This window comes from Hyaena hyaena, unplaced genomic scaffold, assembly GCF_003009895.1.
Source record: "Hyaena hyaena isolate Hyena2069 unplaced genomic scaffold, ASM300989v1 scaffold_521, whole genome shotgun sequence".
Taxonomy (NCBI): Eukaryota; Metazoa; Chordata; class Mammalia; order Carnivora; family Hyaenidae; genus Hyaena; species Hyaena hyaena.
In genome coordinates this window covers 618819-637904 of record NW_024081153.1, presented here as the reverse complement: position 1 = coordinate 637904, position 19086 = coordinate 618819, and the positions used below count along the sequence as shown (strand labels likewise).

The following is a 19086-nucleotide window of genomic DNA, read 5'->3' as shown; positions in this document are numbered from 1 at the left end:
TGGGGATCATCTAGGCTTGCTCAAAACTTCAACCTTGTGCCTATGAAAGTTACAGTACAGTATTTCATGTTTCAAATGTATTCTCCAGTACTCTTGCTTACTCTACTCTTTCAACAGTATGCAACAACTAAAGGGTTAATGATCTTGTTACCAAACAAGAAAGAAAATCTCACACAGGTTTTCCACTTCTGAATTGATAGATTTTCTCAAAAGCTTAATAAGACGACTCACTGCCACTTTCTTCTAAGTGCCCACTGTATTAGCAATTCCACTGGTGTGCTTGAGAGGGTGAAAAATTCCTTGGACTTTTTGCTAGAGTTACCGTGTCATCATGACTAAGTGGTGAACAGCAGAGATAAGCTTCAAGTGATAGTGTCATTATGTTTTTGCTATGTCTTTAGCTTTGATGATTAAAAAACGAATACAATGTAAATCCAAAATGATAAAGAAGAGAAACAGAGAAGGAAAAGTCGTGCAGTATCTTACCCAAGGCTGGGCAGCACTGCGGTGGGAGATCTGTTTAGCAGTTCAAGGTCCCAAGGTTTTTGTATTTCCTTTGAAGAACTTAAGCTGATACAGTGTGTGGCTTTGACATCACGGACCAAAATACTACTTTACCTTGGGATGGCAGGTGCGGCAAATCTGTGTGGCTCCTCAAAAAAAATCCCTGAATCTGGAAACCATCAGCTTAAACTAGAAGTTTGGCTTTTGCCTTCAAAGTGAAAACCTTGAAAGAAAGGACTGTATGAAGAATGCAGCCTGCTCGGTGAGTAAGAATGCGCTGGAGTATGTCACCTGGATGCATTCTGTTGCTTCTGTGTTGTTTGAACTCTCTGTCCTTTTTGTTAAATTAAACATTCTCTTTTTAAGGAGAGAAAGAGTGTGTGAGTCGGGGAGAAGGGCAGAGGGAGGGAGACAAAGAATCTTAAGCAGACTCCATACTCAGCGTGGAGCCTGATGCAGGACTTGGTCCCACAACCCTGAGATCATAACCTGAGCCAAAATCAAGAGTCGTATGCTCAACTGATTGAGCCACCCAGGCGACCCCCTCCCCCAATTTTTTGAGACAGAACTGACGTATAACACTGTGTAGAAGTTTAAGGTATACATCATTTTATCCTCTTAATCTTAAAACTTCTACCTTTGTTTCTATTCTTTACCTCTGACTAAAGGTAAAAATAATTTTTCTGTATTTAATTTGTATCTCTTTTTAATGGTGTCTTCTTCTTCCCCTTAAGCTTTAACTACCTCCTTCTTTATCCTAGTATCTTCTAATTCCATTTTTTAAAAACTTACCACCAAAGTCTCTGAGCATAGTTTTGATCAGGACAGTCCCCTAAATGTAACCCTTCAAAAGCTCCCAGGTTGCAGTAAATCAGAACAGCTCCCCTCTAACTGTGGAGCAGGAGTACAAATGGAGGCCCACATATCCTACCTGAACATTTAAAAGTTATAAACCTAGCACAGTACTAGAAATATGCCTTCATGAGCACATAGAATGAATGCCATGTTCTAGTTCAGAATTCTCAGGCCTGTCCGAGTTGCATACCAGATCATGGGAACAGGAGAATCATCTCCGCCCCACCGCCAAACTCCTTCTCTTCCTACCCGCTGTGCATTCTTTGGAGGGTTCTTATCACATACAGGTGGACATCGAGACTCATCCACACGTCTCCCCAAGCAACCACACTCAGTCCTTGCCCATGTCTAGGGCCCAAAGATATGCATATCAATTTTTAGCAAGTTAGGTAGGTATGAGGTGCTGGAAAGCCCTAGTACATATAGGGCTCCAAGCTGTTTAGCCAGGAAATTCTGGGAGCCTGGCTAGAAGGGAAGGGGAGGGGCAAGCTCTCTGAAGAGGCTCCTCCCTCAGCTTCTTGGACTCCTTTTGTGGGCTGGGGCGAGGGGAGGGTCCCCACTGCACAGGGATTAGGATGAGGGGGAGTTTTAAGGGCAGTGTGGCCTCAAAATTTGCTTGTAAACCCCCTAGGTCCTCTCCACACTTCTACCCTAGAGAACTGTCTTCTCTAGTTCTGCTCTAAACACAAACTAAAATGAAACAGAAGAGCAAGGAGACAAAAATATAACCCTAAAGTGAAATAGAAAATGAAAATAAAAGAGAGGAATTAAACTAATATTAACGAGAAAAAGGTAAATATTGGTAAAAGAAATGAAACAAAAAAATTAAAGTTTATTTTGAAAGTGTGCGTGAGCACAAGTGGTTGAGGGGCAGAGAGAGGAAAAGACTCGCAAGCAGGCTGACAGCACAGAGCTCCATGCAGAGCCCAACGCGGGGCTCAATCCCACGACCCATGGGATCATGACCTGAGGCAAAACCAAAAGTAGGTCGCTCAACCAACTGAGGCGCCTAGGATGCCCAAAAACAAAAAATTAAGTAAGTTTTAGAAGGAAATACAATGAAGGATATTTAATGTAAATGAGCCAAAGGCTAAAACCAACCTAGTTAAAGACATGAAACTAGAGGAGATAAAAGATTTAGTGGGGAGGAGGAGACCCGGTTCTTCAGCAATACAGGAAAAGGTGAGAGAACACACTTAAAGATATAAACTTAAAAAAAATCCCAGTCTACAAGTGGATGAATAGGTGCACAGGGAGCCTCATCACAATACCCAGTGATGTAATGCAACCAGGTTTGTAATCTCACTAGAATTTTGAGAGTTACAAGGTACCACTCTTTCCTATTGTAATGTGTTTTCAATTACATCCTTTGTTGGCAGCCAGGGGTGAGAAACTGGCCCTTTGAGCTGAGACAGCCAAAACCGCGAACGCTGTTTTTTGAAAGGAATATGGATAATATTTAGCAAAAGCCATAAAATGATCGCGCTTTCATTCCAGTCCTACAGCAGGAGTCCTGTAAGGCTGAACAAAGGAAACATTCTCATCTTACAAACTTCCAATTCAATGCTTATGCTGACTACAAAGGTAAAACCAAAATGTCCAAAGGCAGAAGGAAGACTTAACAAATTATCTTATACTTATCTGAGGGATCATGCAGCAACTAAAATGATGGTTACAAAGACTTTTAATGAAAAGATACTATTTGAGGAACATATGCAGAAAATAAAATTCGTTGTGCTCTAAAAGCAAAAACACTTTTAATTTTTAAAACATGTTTATTTTTGTGAGAGAGAGAGACAGAGCACAACTGGGGGAGGGGCAGAGAGAGAGGGAGACACAGAATCTGAAGCAGGATCCAGGCTCTGAGCTGCCAGCACAGAGCCTGATATGGGGCTCAAACCCACAACTGCAAGACCACGCCCTGAGCCGAAGCCTGGCACGAAACCAACTGAGCCACTCAGGTGGCCCCTACAAATGACAGTGCATAGCCTGCTTGGGATTCTCTCTCTCTCCCTCCCATGTTCTCAAAATATATAAACTTAAAAAAAAAAAAATCAATGTTCTAACAGAAACAATGTTTCAGTGGTAAGTGATGGATAATTTTCCCTCCCTTCCCTTTCACAAGATGCAGGTACCCTCAGCACATCACAGAATCCCACCCCCTCTAAATTGTCACCTTCTGATTCTGCTTCCCAGGCACTGTCCTTAGGCTTAGGAACCCTGGTCATCCCTGTCTGACTCGGAGACTCCACTATGCAGTTCGGAGACCTCTAAGGCAAGAAACCTCAAATTATTCACTTTTAGCAGCTTCTCCTTCAGACTTGAGTGGGGGGATCTGTACTGCATTGATCTGACCCTCAAAACTGGCAAAAGTAAAACATGCTCCTTACTAATCTTGTGTGAATTCAGCAAGAAATCAAAACTTTTCCCTTAGGATTCCAAGATTAGGTGTGGCTGTTCTCTATCAATCCTTCTTGATTTCTTCCATGTCTTGAGGGTATTTCCTATGATAAACCTTCCAAGAATTCTCAGCCCCCCTTCTATAGGTTCCCAGAGAACATACTGCACTTCCCCTTTTATGTAACTCACAATTCTTTCTTTAATGCCTGGCTCTCCCACTGAGAACATAAAGTCTACACAATCACAGACTGTCTTAGCAAAAAGATGTTCAGACCCTTGGTATTGAGTTTCTACCTTGCGATGGTCATCTCGGTCTCATGTGCAGCCTGCCTAGGGGAGATTACCACATACATCCAAAGAAAAACTAACAAAGAAATAGGAAGTCAAAAACGTGGATTTTTTTTTTTTTTTTTAGAAGAGCTTTAGGCTTGAGCCAGAAGGAAGCGATAGGAATTGTCTGCGGGAGTCAAGTCCTCTCAGTGCTGGGTTTTCCAGGCTGCCTATCTACCTGGAAGCCCTTCTTTTTGCCTTTGCCCATCTAACTTCTAGGACCGACAGGCTTAGTATGGGTATCACTTCCTTTAAGTCTTCTTTGACTTCCCAGACTATGCAGATTTGCAGGAAGCAATTAATTTCTGAGAACGGCTGGAAACCATTCAAGGTTTGTTGCAAAGAATTTGTTGATCTGCTGGTACCTTCTAACTCTCTTCATATGCTACTTACACAGACAAGGACACGATGTGGGTAGGGATTTAGTCCCTAGGGTGTTCATATTTCTTTAAAAATCTGGAGGCAATTAGGAATGTAAATGGTACAGCCGCTATGTAACACAATATCAAACCTCTTAAAAAAAATTAAAAATTACCATATGATCCAGCAATTCCATTTGTGGGTATTTATCCATAAGAACTCAAAGCAGAACCTTAAGAGATAGTTACATACACACTTATGTTCATTACAGCATTATTCACAATAGCCAAGAGGTATGAACTCAAATGTCTACTAATAGATGGATAAAGGAAATGTATTTATATACACACAATAGAATATACAGTCTTAAAAAAAGGAGATCCAGTCACATATTACAACACGGATGAATTTCGAGGACATCATAGTAAGTAAGCCAGTCACGAATACACTGATGATGTCACTCATGAAGGATTTAAAGTAATCAAAATCAGGGGCACTGGGGTGGCTTAGTTAAGTGGCCGACTTCAGCTCAGGTCACGGTGTCACAGTTCTTGAGTTGAGCCCCTCACTGGGCTCTGTGCTGACAGCTCAGAGCCCAGGGCTTGCTTCGGATTGACTGCCTCTCTGACCCTCCCCCACTCATACTGTCTCTAAAAAATGAAAGAAAGAAAGTAATCAAAATCATAAAAACAAAGTAGAAAGCTGTTGCTGGGGGAAAGAAAGGGTAGAGGGAAAAGACAGTTTGTTTTGCAAGATAAAGTTGTAGAGATCTGTTGCACAACGATGTGAATATACTGAACACTAAACTGTATACTTAAAAATGTTTAAGATGGTAAACTTAATGCTTTGTGATTGTAACCACAATTAAAAATAAATGAGGGGAGGGGCACCTGGGTGGCTCAGTCGGTTAAGTGTCCGACTTCGGCTCAGGTCATGATCTCACGGTTTGTGGGTTCAAGCCCCGCATCAGGCTTTGTGCTGACAGTCAGCTCAGGGCCTGGAGTCTGTTTCAGATTCTGTGTCTCCTTCTCTTTCTGACCCTCCCCTGCTCATGATGCTGTCTCTCTCTCTCTCTCTCAGAAGTAAAAAACATTTAAATTTTTTTAAAATAAAGTAAAATAAAATAAAATAAATTAGGGGTGTCTGGGTGGCTCAGTTGGCTAGATTATACTATGCTGAATGAAAGAAGTCAGTCAGAGAAAGACAAATACCATGATTTCATTCATATGAGATCATGACCAGAGCCAAAACCAAGAGTCAGAAACTTAACCAGCTGAGCCCCACGGGCATCCCAGGAAGGGAATTCTTAAAAGAATACTTAAAAGCATAAAACGGAAGGCAGAAACAATTATTGGTTTGACTACATAAAATAGTAAGGATTTCTATTCAAACAAGATACAGCAGCCAAAATTAACAAATGAGTAATGAACTGGGAGAATGTGTTTGTACCCTCTAAAAATATGAGATTACTATCCAGACATACAAAGCCTTATAAATCAACAATCAAAAGAAAAGAGCCTTGAGTGCCTGACTGGCACAGTCTGTAAACCATGTGACTCTTAATCTTGAAATTGTGAGTTCAAGCCCCATGTTGGATGTAGAGATTACTTAAGGGAAAAAAAGAGTTTTGTGAGGTTTTTTTGGTCATTGATAAAATACCAAAGGTTATGAGTCAGCAACAGAAGGCGAAACATAAATGACTAAAAAATATAGGGACAGCTAGCTTCTCAACTTCAGTAATTAGAGAAATGAAAATATACAATGGGATACTATTTTACACCCATTATTTCGGGAAATATTAGACAGTTGAGTGAGGGGTTACCTAGGTGGCTCAGTTAAGCGTCCAACTTTATTTACTCATTCATTCATTTATTTTCAGAGAGAGAAAGAGTGGGGGAGGTGCAGAGAGCAAAGCAAAGACTCTCAAGCAGGCTCCAGGCTCTGAGCTATCAGCACAGAGCCCAACTTGGGGCTTGAACTCACAAACCACGAGATCATGAACTGAGCTAAAGTCACTTAACCAACAGCCATCCAGGTGCTCCAGACACCCTAAGCGTCCAATTCTTGATCCTGACTCAGGTCATGAAGTCAGTTTGTGAGACTGAGCCTGGCACTGGACTCTGCACTGACAGTGTGGAGCCTGCTTGAGATTCTCTCAAGAGATTCTCTCTCTCTGTCCTCCTCTGCTCACATTCTCTCACTCTCAATAAAAAAACTTAAAAAAGGTTGAGTGGGGATGTAGAAGTGAGAACTCCAGTCAAATATACAAATGATGACCAAAGTATTTGTGGCAACACAACTCTGACCAACAACTTTTATAGCAATTAGCCTGAGAAGCCAAACCACCTTTGTAGCAACTGGCCGAGGATGGTCAGACTCAGTCAAGGACTACCAAATTCCCTGTTTGCTCCCATTTCCAACTTGGGACCAACCGGAGACACCCCATATGCTCCCCAAAACCAGAACATAAGATGTCCTGCTAGCAGTTTCCCATGCCAAGAACTGTCAACGGAGGCAGATGGAGCCTTCCTTTTTTAACAACATAAAGTTTTCCCACTCCCAACAGCCTCTGAGTGTGCGAAATAGTGGCCATGGTGCCTGACTCCATCATAGCTGGGTCTGGATGAATACTGTGGGTTCATCCTGATCTCGGTGGTCTTCATGCATTTTCACAAAACGGAACCACGGTGAAGAAGGAGCTGGCAATACTGAAAGAAATTAAGCAAAAGCTCACTTCAGGAGCCAACAGGTACTCTTACTGAGGTCCATAAGGGGTCAGGGACAAAGGTGTTCAGAAGCAGCATGGCACAGAGGAGGGGGTTGGAGCCGCCTGGGTGTCCACCACTAGAAAAGTGATAAAATAGGGTGGATGCACATTGTAAAATTCATTAGAAATCTTTTGAGTTTTATGTGCATACCAATATATGCATCTTTTATTAATAGTAAAAGAAGATCCAAAGCACAAATTCCATTCACATAAATTAAAACGCCATCATTCACAAAAGAACATACTTTAAATAACATCAACAACCTACATGACTTCTATTACTGGATGGGAACCCTTTTCAGGGAAGGGTACCTAGGAATGAGGGCCAGATTAAAGGGAAACTACAAGAGGTTTTGTACAGATTTAAGAGTAGCAGGGAATAAAGGATATTACCAACTTTTTTTTGTTTTGTTTTTTATTTCTGAGAGACAGACAACGTGAGCAGGGATGCTCAGAGAGAGAGGGAGACACAGAATCCGAAGCAGGCTCCAGGCTCTGAGCTGGCTGTCAGCACAGAGCCCGACACGGGGCTCGAACCCACGAACCGTGAGATCATGACCTGAGATGAAGTTGGACGCTTAGCCGACTGTGCCACCCAGGCGCCCGTCTTCTTTATTTTTTTAAGAGAGGGAGGGAACAAGGAGGGGAGAGGCAGAGACAGAATCCCAAGCAGGCTTCCCAGTGTCAGAGCAGAACCCAAAGTGGGGCTTAAACTCACAAATCATGAGATCATGAGCTGGGCTGAGATCAAGAGTCAGACATTAGCATGGGACTTTGACTTAGGTCGTGGTCCTCCTGGTTCCTGAGTTTAAGCCCCACATTGGGCTCACTGCTGTTAGCACAGAGCCTGCTTTGGATCCTCTATTGCCCTCTCTCCACCCCTCCCCTAACTGCACTCTCTCAAAAAAAAAATTTTTTTTAAGTAATCTGTACACCCAACTTGGGGCTCAAACTTACAACCCAAAGATCGAGTTGCATGCTCTACCAACTGAAGCAGCCAGAGCCCCTACTACAGGCTACTTTGTGCTAAAAATTCTTACCCCTCCACAGTCCAGTGGAAAAAGCAGCTTAAATACTATCCTCAGGTAAATCCCACAAGAAAGGGGGTTTGGACTTTGTAGGAGTAGGTCAATGTAAGCATCCGAGTTGGAGAGAATTACAGAAGAACAGGCTTGTCTTAATCTGGTCACTAAGTGTTTTCAGCATCAGCAGAATTGTTCCTTGACCTCCTATAATTTTCCACCCACACATCTCTACAAAAATAGGCTATTAGTCTAGAAGAAAGCAGTGCATGCGCATCAAACAAGAGTTCACAAACTATGTAAGTTTCCTGGGGCTGCCATAACAAACCATGACAAAGTAGGCGGCTTGAAACAAAAACACACAATTCTGGAAACTAGAAGTCTGAAGCCAAGGTATTGACAGGATCATGCTCCCTCCAAAGGATCTAAAGAAAAATCCTTCCTTGTGACTTAACACTAGTTGCAAGATCTTTTACCACTGGGGGCCAAGGGTGAAAGGTACATGACAGTACTATTTTCTCAACATCCTGTATCATTTCATTAGCAGAGCAAAAAAGTAAAGAAACACTGGGAAGGGCACCTGGGTGGCTGAGTCTGTTAAGCATCAGACTTTGGCTCAGGTTATAATCTCACAGTTGAGTTTAAGCCCTGCATCAGGATCTCTGCTGTCATCACAGAGCCTGCTTCAGATCCTATAACCCTCCTTCTCTTCCCCTCCCCAACTCATGCTCTTTCAAAACCCTGAAAGCCAGTAATAGCAATGCAGTGCAGCAAAGGAGAGCGATAATGGAGTGCCTATGATTAGTATCTTCAGTTTTCTGACCCACAGACTCACAACATAACTGAAAATGGCCTCCTGTGGTGCTCACTCTAAAATCAACTGCCGGGTGGGGTGTGCCTTTGCTGGCTCAGTTGGTAGAGCATGTGACTCCTGCTTTTGGGGTCATAACTTCGAGCCCCACATTGGGTGTAGAGATTACTTAAAATAAAACCTTAAATAAATAAATAAAAAACAAACTGGGAGGGCAACCAGTCTTACTTTAGATCTAAAGGCCACGAAGCAGATTTCCCAACTACTGAGGACTTTTATGTTGGACACAAATATCTTGCAGAATTTTGTAAGACACCCGTGAGGAATGAACCCAGGTAGAGATGAAAAAACAGAACTCAAGAAGCATTAGTAACTTGCCTGGGGTCACACAGTAAAATTAGAACTCAAAGCCAGGCATACTGAGGCTAGGGCATTTAAAATGCTAATTACGTTGCAGAAAGGCCCATGAAGGCCAGAGTTGGAAGGACTGAACTGAGAAAAGAAAGTAGATTTTAAATATTAGATTCTTTTTTGGTAAATTGAATACACTAAATAAGCCCTTGAAACAAAACCCGTAAAACGGTTCCATCATTTTCTTAATTTCTTCTTAGTTATCTATACATTGCAAATCATTTTATCCTAGACTAACAATTGAAAATACATGAATATCCAACATTAGGAAAGAGATTCACCTCTCCATTGCATGGATTTATGTAATAAAATGTAAAACTTAACTGTATTAATGACAAAATAGATTAGAAAGTGTAAAATACAAAAAAAAAAAAGCACATGAAGCATACTCAAAGGAAAAACACTTAATATATTCAAGGTTGACATCATGATAAAACTGAATACTCTTCTCATGATAAAAGTTCAACTTTACCATCTTTTTTCTATTTCACTTATCCTGTCATTTTTCCCCCATGCTTTTCTGTTACTTTTACGCCATCTCTTCCTGTCTATGGTTACAGTGACAGATTCCTTCCCTGTCCCCAATAGCTTAGAAGTCCACTCCTATGCAAGCTACGAAGATGAACACTAATTTTAAAACACCCTTTAACTATGCCAACAAAGTAACCTTCCCTTCCCCTACTCCCCAAGTACATTGTTTGAAGTCCATCCTCTTGGGTAGAAATGTGGCATTTTATTTTCACCTTTTCCCTGTTGATTTTTGCTGTGGGAAGAAGGTAATATATATTGTGTGCATGTATTTATAGTCATCCTAGAAAGCTAAGGTAGATCCTCCAGTAATTCTTTCAATGAGGGTATGCAAGAAATAAAGTTTGTAAATTCTTCAGTATCAAAAAATGTCTTTGTTTTACCTTCAAAATCGAATGCCAATTTGGCCGGGTATAGGATTTTAGGTGTAAAGCCTTTTGCTTGCAGAACTTTTATGATACTGCTCCACTTACTTCTAGCATCTAAAGTATCCAATGATAAGTCTGCTGTCAATCTGATTCTTGTTCCCCTATAGGTTATCTGTCTTCTCTTTCTGCAAGCCTTTATGATCTTTTCTTTATCACCGAAATTCCCGAATTTCACCAAGATGTGTCTGGGAGTGAGTCTCTTCTTATCAATCTTACTAGGTATTCGGTAAGCACTAACGATCTCAAGACTTGAATCCTTTAGTTCTGGAAAGTTTTCTTCAATGAGTTCCTTCATTATTTCCTCTGCTCCATTTTCGTTATTATCTTTTTCTGGAATTCCTATCAAACGGATGTTGGAGCTTCTGGATCTATCCTCTATGTCTCTTGACCTTTCTCTATTTATTATCTGTTTGGCCATTTGCATTGTATCCTTAGAGAATTCTTCAATACGATCTTCTAGATTGTCCATTCTCTCTTCAAGTATGTCTATTCTGTTATTGAGAACATCTATCGAGTTTCTTATTTCCAAGACCTCTGGAAGGTAATTTTTAATATTTGCAACCTCCTCCTGTATCTCTCTGAAGTTGTTAATTACACTTCTTCTAAAGTTTTCTTCTGCTTCTTGCATTAAGTCTGCTTCTCTAGCTGTTTGCTCATCTGTTTGTAGAGTTTTCTGTCTCTCTTTCTCCATTTTCCTTAAAAATTTGTGGATTCCTGATGGAGTACTTGACTTTGTACATAAATGCCTTTTCTTCTTATTAGAACTTCTCTCTAGTGATTTTGAGGGAGAGGCCAAACACAAGGTTGGACAAACTGTCCCACCTCCTCTGTTTCTAGGTGTAGCAGTTTCTTTATTCTGGATTTTCTGTAACATCTGGTGTTTGACCAGTTTTTCCTTCTCAAACTTCGGAGCCAAATAATTACAGGGAATTTCTTTAGGTCCATATGAGGCCTCTTTTTTCTCAATTGGGGAGGTAGGCTTTACATTTTCTACTTCAGAGTCCTCTCCTTCCTCCCACGACAAGACTGCTTCCATTTCCCACTCTGAATCTTCCTCTTCTGGCTCAGAATCTTCTGTCTCTTTAATTAAAACAATCTCCAAGCCATTGCTGGTTTTTTCCTCAACTCCACATTTTGTATTCACCCAAGAATGACACTGAAAGGTTGAATCCTGTTTCTCACATAATACTGAAGCCTCCTCTTCTCCCCTCTTCTCCAGCCTTGAAGCCTCTTCTTCCTCATCCAGATCTGAGGTCTCTTCTCCGTCCCCTTCCAGATCTGAGGTCTCTTCTCCGTCCCCTTCCAGCTCTGAGGTCTCTTCTCCGTCCCCTTCCAGCTCTGAGGTCTCTTCTCCGTCCCCTTCCAGCTCTGAGGTCTCTTCTCCGTCCCCTTCCAGCTCTGAGGGCTCTGAGGTCTCTTCCTCCTCGGGGGATTCTTTTGTCTCCCACTCTGAAGATTGTTCCTCCTGAGTCTCTAAGTTCTTTACCTCCTGTGGCTCAGCAACCTTTACCTCTTTAACAAATAGAAAGCTCAAGCCATCATCAACTTCTCCCCTAGCTCCATGCTTTGAATCTAATAGAGTTTTTCCCTGAAAGTAAAAAATTAAACAAATCAATAAATAGCATCATATGTCTTTTAATGGGATTAATGCTTTCACTCCCTAAATTTAATTTTGACTGCCATTTTAACAATTATGAAATATCTGGAAAAGTATTCAGAGGGCGCCTGGGTGGCTCAGTCAGTTGAGCGTCTGATCAGGTCAAGAGATCGTGGTTCATGGGTTTGAGTCCTACATTGGGCTCTGTGCTGGCAGCTCAGAGCCTGGAGCCTGCTTCAGACTGTGTGTCTCCCTCTCTCTCTGCCCCTTCCCGGCTCACAACTCTGTGTCTATCTCTCTGTCAAAAATAAACATTAAAAAAAAAAGAAAAGAAAATTATTTAGGTAATACTTGTTCTTTAATGGCTAGGTCCCCAAACAAGTCAGGTTTACTCTAGGATCATCCCGTCATGCCTGTTATCTGTGTTGCACCTGCAACAAACTTCCATGAGGTCATAGTGTTTACAATGCTCCTTCTATATTCCCAACACTTAAGTTTTCTCTGCCTGACTCTGAAGAACAACTTGTATTTGTGAATGTCTGCGTATATACAGGACAGTAGGGGAAGTAGACTGTGCTATCTAACTTCAGGAATATTATGAACCCATGCCCCCCACTCACATTTACTTTTCTCCTAAAGGAAACAAAAGTATATTTAATATTTTTTATAGATCCCACTTTCAGTTCAAGTTCCAGCCACACTGATAAGAAGGAAAGCATGCTTTGGTTAAGAGTACAGGTTCCTAGGGGCGCCTGGGTGCCTCAGTCGGTTGAGCATCCAACTTCAGCTCAGGTCATGATCTCACAGTTCGTGGGTTCGAGCCCTGCGTCAGGCTGTGTGCTGACAGCTAGCTCAGAGCCTGGAGCCTGCTTCAGATTCTGTCACCCTCTCTCTCTGACCCTCCCCTGCTCACGTGCTCTCTCTCAGAAATAAATAAAACATTAAAAAAAAAAAAAAAAAAGAGTACAGGTTCCTAAATCCAGTTGTCACATGTGCTACTGGTGCTTCAACTTGCCCTCTAGAACAGCATCTAATGCACCACTCCAGATTACTGTGGACAGTTAAATAGAACAGCTAGGTACTGAACTTAAGACAAAGTCTCTAATATATTAAAGTTAACTCCTAATATTTTTTTGAAACCCTGTTCTTGCCTCTGAATATTTCACTTAATGCTCCCTGTTACAAAAGACTCTTCTACTCTGATTTCTCTTCAGATCATATAAATCTTTCATCTTTTACGAAAGACTCTTCTTTCCCTATTTGGGGTTGGTTGATAGCTATTTGTCCTTTAACCTTCCCAGACTGTTCAGAACAGGTTAGGTGCTTCATCTGTGCAAATCTCCAGGGAATAGTTATTTCTAAAATTAAATGCTGGTTCTCAACTAAAGAATCTGTTGATCCAAGTGTGTGTCCTAGTTCTAGACTGTCATTTTGCAAAGATATTATACTAGAAAATGTTGAGAGGGCAGGGAAATTAGGTACTCTTCTGAGAACCCATCAAAAAATACTGGCTTAAGCTACAGACCTCTGAAGATACAAATAAATAGAAAGATATTCTGTGCTCATGGATTGGGAAAATTAGTATTGTTAGATGTTTATACTATGCAAGCAATTAGATTCAACATGATCTCTATCAAAACTCCAATGGCATTTTTCATAGAACAGTTCTAAAATTTGTACAGAACCACAAGAAATCCCAAATACCTGTAGCAATCTTGGAAAGAAACAAAGCAGAAGGCATCACACCCTGGTTTCAAACTATGTTACAAAGCTATAGTAATTAAAACAGTAAGTATGGTATACAATAGTGTCACAGAAACAGACACATAGGTCAATGTAAACAGAGCCTAGGAATAAACTCATGTATATATGGTCAATTAGTTTATGGACAAAGAAGCCAAGACCATGGAATGGGGATAGTCTCTTCAATAAGTGGTGCCAGGAAAAATGGATAGTCACATGCAAAAGAATGAAACTAGATTACTATGTTATACCATACACAAAAACAAGAAATACACATCCAAGATGAAAGACAGAGAGAGACACAGAGAGAGAGAGAGAGAGAGAGAGAGAGAGAGAGAAACAGAATCCCTACAGTATACCACAGGCATTACCTTTTAAGATTGCGAATATGAAAAATATTCAGAAAATAGTGTTTTCAATGAAATCAATAAACATGGGAATATTTTCTAATATAACGTAAGAAACAAAAACCTTTATACATGTAGTGGACAATTGCTAGATATTAGTATTAACAAACACTCTGATAGGCTTTAGTAAAATAGATTTGCATTTCCCTGATTGTAAATAAAGAGGCCTTAGCAGAACTACTTTATACATTGAAATTTCAACCTAATTATACCTGATAATTTTTTCACAATCCTAGTGTATGAGGGCTTTTAATTGAATGTTTCTTTATTTTTAATTTTTTTTTAAGTTTATTATTTGAGAGAGAGACAGAGAGTGAGCAGGGGAGGGACACAGAGAGAATTCCAAGCAGGCTCTGCATTGTAAGCACAGAGCCCAATGCAGGGCTTGAACTCACAAACTGTGAGATCATGACCTGAGCTGAAATCAAGAGTTGGGCACATAACCAACTGAACCATCCAGGGACTCCACAAATTCATTTGTTTCTATGTTTCCCTCTTAGTATGTTAAAAGCTACTATTCTATTGTTTTCCCCCTAAATACATATAAAATAAGAAAATAAATTCATTTTCTTTCAGGATCTATAAAGAATATGTACAGTCTCTTCTAAGACTAACTCAAATCTTCTTAACCTATTTCAAGCTTCCATTGCCACTCATTAAAAGAGCCCTTAAGTCATTACTTTTAATGTTATGCCTTTACTTCTAAGGATTTTTTAAAGTATTTTTTTAAAATATTTTTTATTTATTTCTAGGAGAGAGAGAGAGACAGCGTGAGCAAGGGAGGGTCAGAGAGAGAGGGAGACACAGACTGTGAAATAGGCTCCAGGCTGACCTGGTAGTCAGCACAGAGCCCGACGCGGGGCTCGAACCCACGAACCGCGAGATCATGACCTAAGCGAAAGTCGGACGCTTAACCGACTAAGCCACCCAGTAGCCCCAGTCTAAGGATTTTTTTTTAAAGGAATTCTTTTAAATATTTATCTATTTTTCAGAAAGAGAGACAGAGCATGAGCAGGGGAGGGGCAGAGAAAAGGAGACACAGAAGCACGCTCCAGGCTCTGAGCTGTCAGCACAGAGCCCAACACAGGGCTCGAACTCACCAACTGTGAGATAATAACCTGAGCTTTGGATGTTTAACCAACTGAGCCACCCCGGCGCCCCTTTAAGGAACTATTTCTTAAAAATTGGTTTAAACTTCAAAATAACTTTACCAACTATTATACTTCATACATAAAGTCCATAGACGTATTTACTTACCACTTTTTCTTGAATCCCATATCTTCCTCCTTTCTTTATTGTCTCACTGTGTGGGAGTATACCCTTCAGTAATTCTCTCAGAAATGGTTTTTGGCTGGTAAAATTGGTGAGGCTTTGAATATCTGAAAAGGTCCTTACTTCACCATCACACTTAAATGCTAATTTAACTTGACATAGAACTTTAGGTTCAAAATCATTTTCCCTCAGAATGCTGAAGACATTACTCCATTGCTTACTGACATACAGTGTTGCTGATGAAAAGTCTGCTGCCAATGTAAGTACTGATCCTTCATCTTCTCTGGAGGTTTTTAGAATCTTCACTTTATTGTTAAAATTCTGAGGAATTTTTTCCTCTCTTTTTGCTTTGACCACTTCATCCTCTCCAATCTCTCTTGTTACTTCCATATGGATACTACTATTTCCACAAGTGTCTATATTGCTTATGGCTTTTTCCATACTTTCCTTGACTCTGCGATTTTGTGACTCATCATAGGACAATTCCTTACCTTGGTCAGTACTGTACTCTTCAGTTTCGTCTAATTTGCTACTTGGCTCAATTATTTCTTTTCTTTTAAAAGTCAAATTTTCAGGATCCTCAACTATTTTAGAGTTTGCTCCTTTTGTTTTCTTTACCAATTCTGGCTTTTGTTTTTTTATCTGTTGGCACTCCATTGTGGTACTGGAGTTCTTTGGATTTTTCACTTCAGGTATTTTACTTTCTACTCCTAATATTTCCTTTAGGTCATTTTTAAAAGAATCCCTTATCTCTTCAATCATTAAGTCCAAATTTTCCATCAAGCCTTTAAACTTCATCAGCATAACTGCTGACATGTCTTTGCATCTTAAATCTAATACCTGAGCCATTTCCTGGTCAGTTCCTATCAACTGAATTCTTTGCCTAGGAGTGATATTTTCCTGCTTCTTTGCAAGTCTAGCAATTTCTGACTGTATACGGGACATTGTGGATACGTTATTTTCCTGATGAGTAATTTTTGTTCTTGCGGGTCTGCTAGACTCCCCCAAACTCAAAAATCTTGTAAAAATATATTATCTGAAATATAAAAAAAATAACTTGTTTATTTAAGAATTATTTCGAGAAGCACAGTAACCAAGAATATAAACGTGATTATTATAGAAACTGTGAGTACTCCACATCAATTCAATATAAAGGGTAACAAGATATAAACCTTGTGTTTATATGCACATAAACAAAAAAAGCCCAACAGAATTCAAAATTCATACAATATGATTATTAAAACCCCATTCAAGTAAAGATATGAATGCCATAACTCAACCAATAACGATGGAAATTGGCCAGTTTCCCATACTATTAACTTTGCTGCCTATGTTCACTGCCCAGGACTAAATAGATTACAGGAAAATTAACATTAAAACAGAGTACAGCAGGGGCACCTGGGTGGCTCAGTCGGTTTAGTGTTGGACTTCAGATCAGGTCATGATCTCCCGTGGGTTCAAGCCCCGCATCAGGCTCTGTGCTGACTGCCAGCTCAGAGTCTGGAGCCTGTTTCAGATTCTGTGTATGTGTGTCTCTCTCTCAGAAATAAATAAAACAGTAAAAAAAAAAAAAAAAAAAAAATTAAACAGAGTACACCACAGGCACCTGGGTGGCTCAGTAGGTGGAGCATCCAACTTTGGCCCAGGTCATGATCTCACCATTCAGGAGTTCGAGCCCTAGCAACAGACTTGCGGCTGTCAGTGCAGAGCCCACTGTGGATCCTAGATCCACGCCCCTCTCTCTGCCCCTCCCCCCCCCACACTCAAAAATGGTTTTAACTTAAAACATTTTTTAAAAAGAGTGTACATACCAAATTTTTAAAGTCTAAGGTGACTTGGATAGAATCTCACACAAATGGAAAAACAGAAGCCTCTTATTACAGAGAAAGTTAACATTAAGAATATTTCTTAAAACTGATCTTAAGTCAATTCAGAATATCACTTTTCAGGATGCAAATATTAAGACCTATCCTGAGGGGAACAGAATAACTAAAATCCGGGCGTACTCCCACCTCACAGAGGCCTTACACCTTTGCTTAGGGAGATTCAATTAGGCTGTTCATGTTCATTTGTAATCATTCAACCCTCCTGTTCTGACCCTGCATGGCAGAAAGGGACCACCCCTCTTCCTTCATCCCTTAATTAACAGGGATGAGAAGTGGGTATGCACAATACACACACTTTGGACAACAGCTGGGATACCTGTTCCTTAATCTCTTTCCTCTGCAAAGCCTAGTAGGTACTCATTTCAGCTGACTGCTGATCTACTAAAAATCGTACCACGTGCTGACTCATCACTGTTGTCAAAACCCAAAATGCCTGAACTTGCAGGTATGAGAAGAAAAACTATAGCCCCTTTAAGAGGATTCAGCAGCTCCATGGAAGGGGACCAGGGTAAATAAACAAATCGAGTGGTTATTAATGAAGCATAGGAACAGAAGAGAAAGGGGAAATAGGACTCAGTCAACACCATAGGTCAATACCATAGCTTTGAGGAACAAAACCAGAAAACCTCCCAAGCATCTACTGGAAGGAGGATACAAAACACATAGAGTAACAGAAAAAACTTCCCTGGACTTGAGTCATGTGATTGAGAATGGGAAAAAAAAAAAAAAAACCACCCCACTAGATCTAGTGCAAGGTTAATAAAAGATGCATATCCATCTATATATAATCCTGGTAAAATTTCTGAATGCAGACAGGAGCCATATACAAGTTTCCAGTCAGTCACATTTACTGACCACAGACCACATACTAGTTACTGTGCGGGATATCAAAGGACAAAGACGTTGAGTAAAAACAGACACGGAGCCTCCCCTACAAGGGGGTGAACATGTAGGGAGAAATAAATGTCAAATGGCAACCATGCCAACTTACAAAGTAAGGGTCGAGGGTCACGGATATCTAGACTAGGTGTCAGCAGACATATTCAGGGAGATCCAGGAAGGCTTCCCGGCAGAAGTAGCTCATGCTGAATCTGAGAAGTGAGCAGCAGTTACATGGAAAGAAATGGAAGAAAAGTACATTCCATAAAGCAAGGCTGGAGCTGGTGAAAGGGGACAGATACAGGGCGGAAGCAGAAGGCGTGGCTTTGGTGTTACCTCGCTTCCCTACTGGGGAATGGTGGTGCTTGCTATGCACTGAACAGGAAAAAGAACCAGGTTTTATTATTTTTAATGTTTATTATCTTTGCATGAATGAGCAGGGAAGGGGACATAGCAAGAGGGAGACAGAGGATCCAAACCAGGCTCTGCACGGACAGCAGAGAGCCCGATGCAGGGCTCGAACTCGTGAACCACAAGATCATGACCTGAGCTGAAGTAGGACACCTTAAGAAAAAAAACAGGTTTTAAAGGAAGAGCACACATTTTACTTAACATACCAAGTGTGAGGTGCTCTTGAAACAAAGAACAAGATAGGTCTAGACCCTAACCCAAACTAGTTTCTGCCCTGCAAGATGCAATTTTGTGAATCATCTGCCCATAGGCGGTTAATTCCATACCTAACAAACATTCCAGAAATAAAGAAAAAAAAAATCAAATTAGCCTGAGACTCAAGAAGATGAGATGACTGGCTTGCCACATACTGGGGAAAAATATATGCAAAAGAGACATTTGATAAAGGATTGCTATTCAAAATATACAAAGAGCT

General features: G+C 40.6%; 1 protein-coding gene across 1 annotated transcript; it reads right to left on the bottom strand.

Annotated features, from left to right (window-relative positions):
* Positions 1-9922: 9922 nt before the first annotated feature.
* L1TD1 (LINE1 type transposase domain containing 1) lies at positions 9923-16467 on the bottom strand (the record flags this gene model as incomplete). Its single annotated transcript, XM_039255284.1, has 2 exons — positions 9923-12004; positions 15421-16467. Coding segments are annotated over 2 exons (2772 nt in total), but the record flags the coding sequence as incomplete, so codon positions are not given.
* Between the last annotated feature and the right edge of the window lie 2619 nt (positions 16468-19086).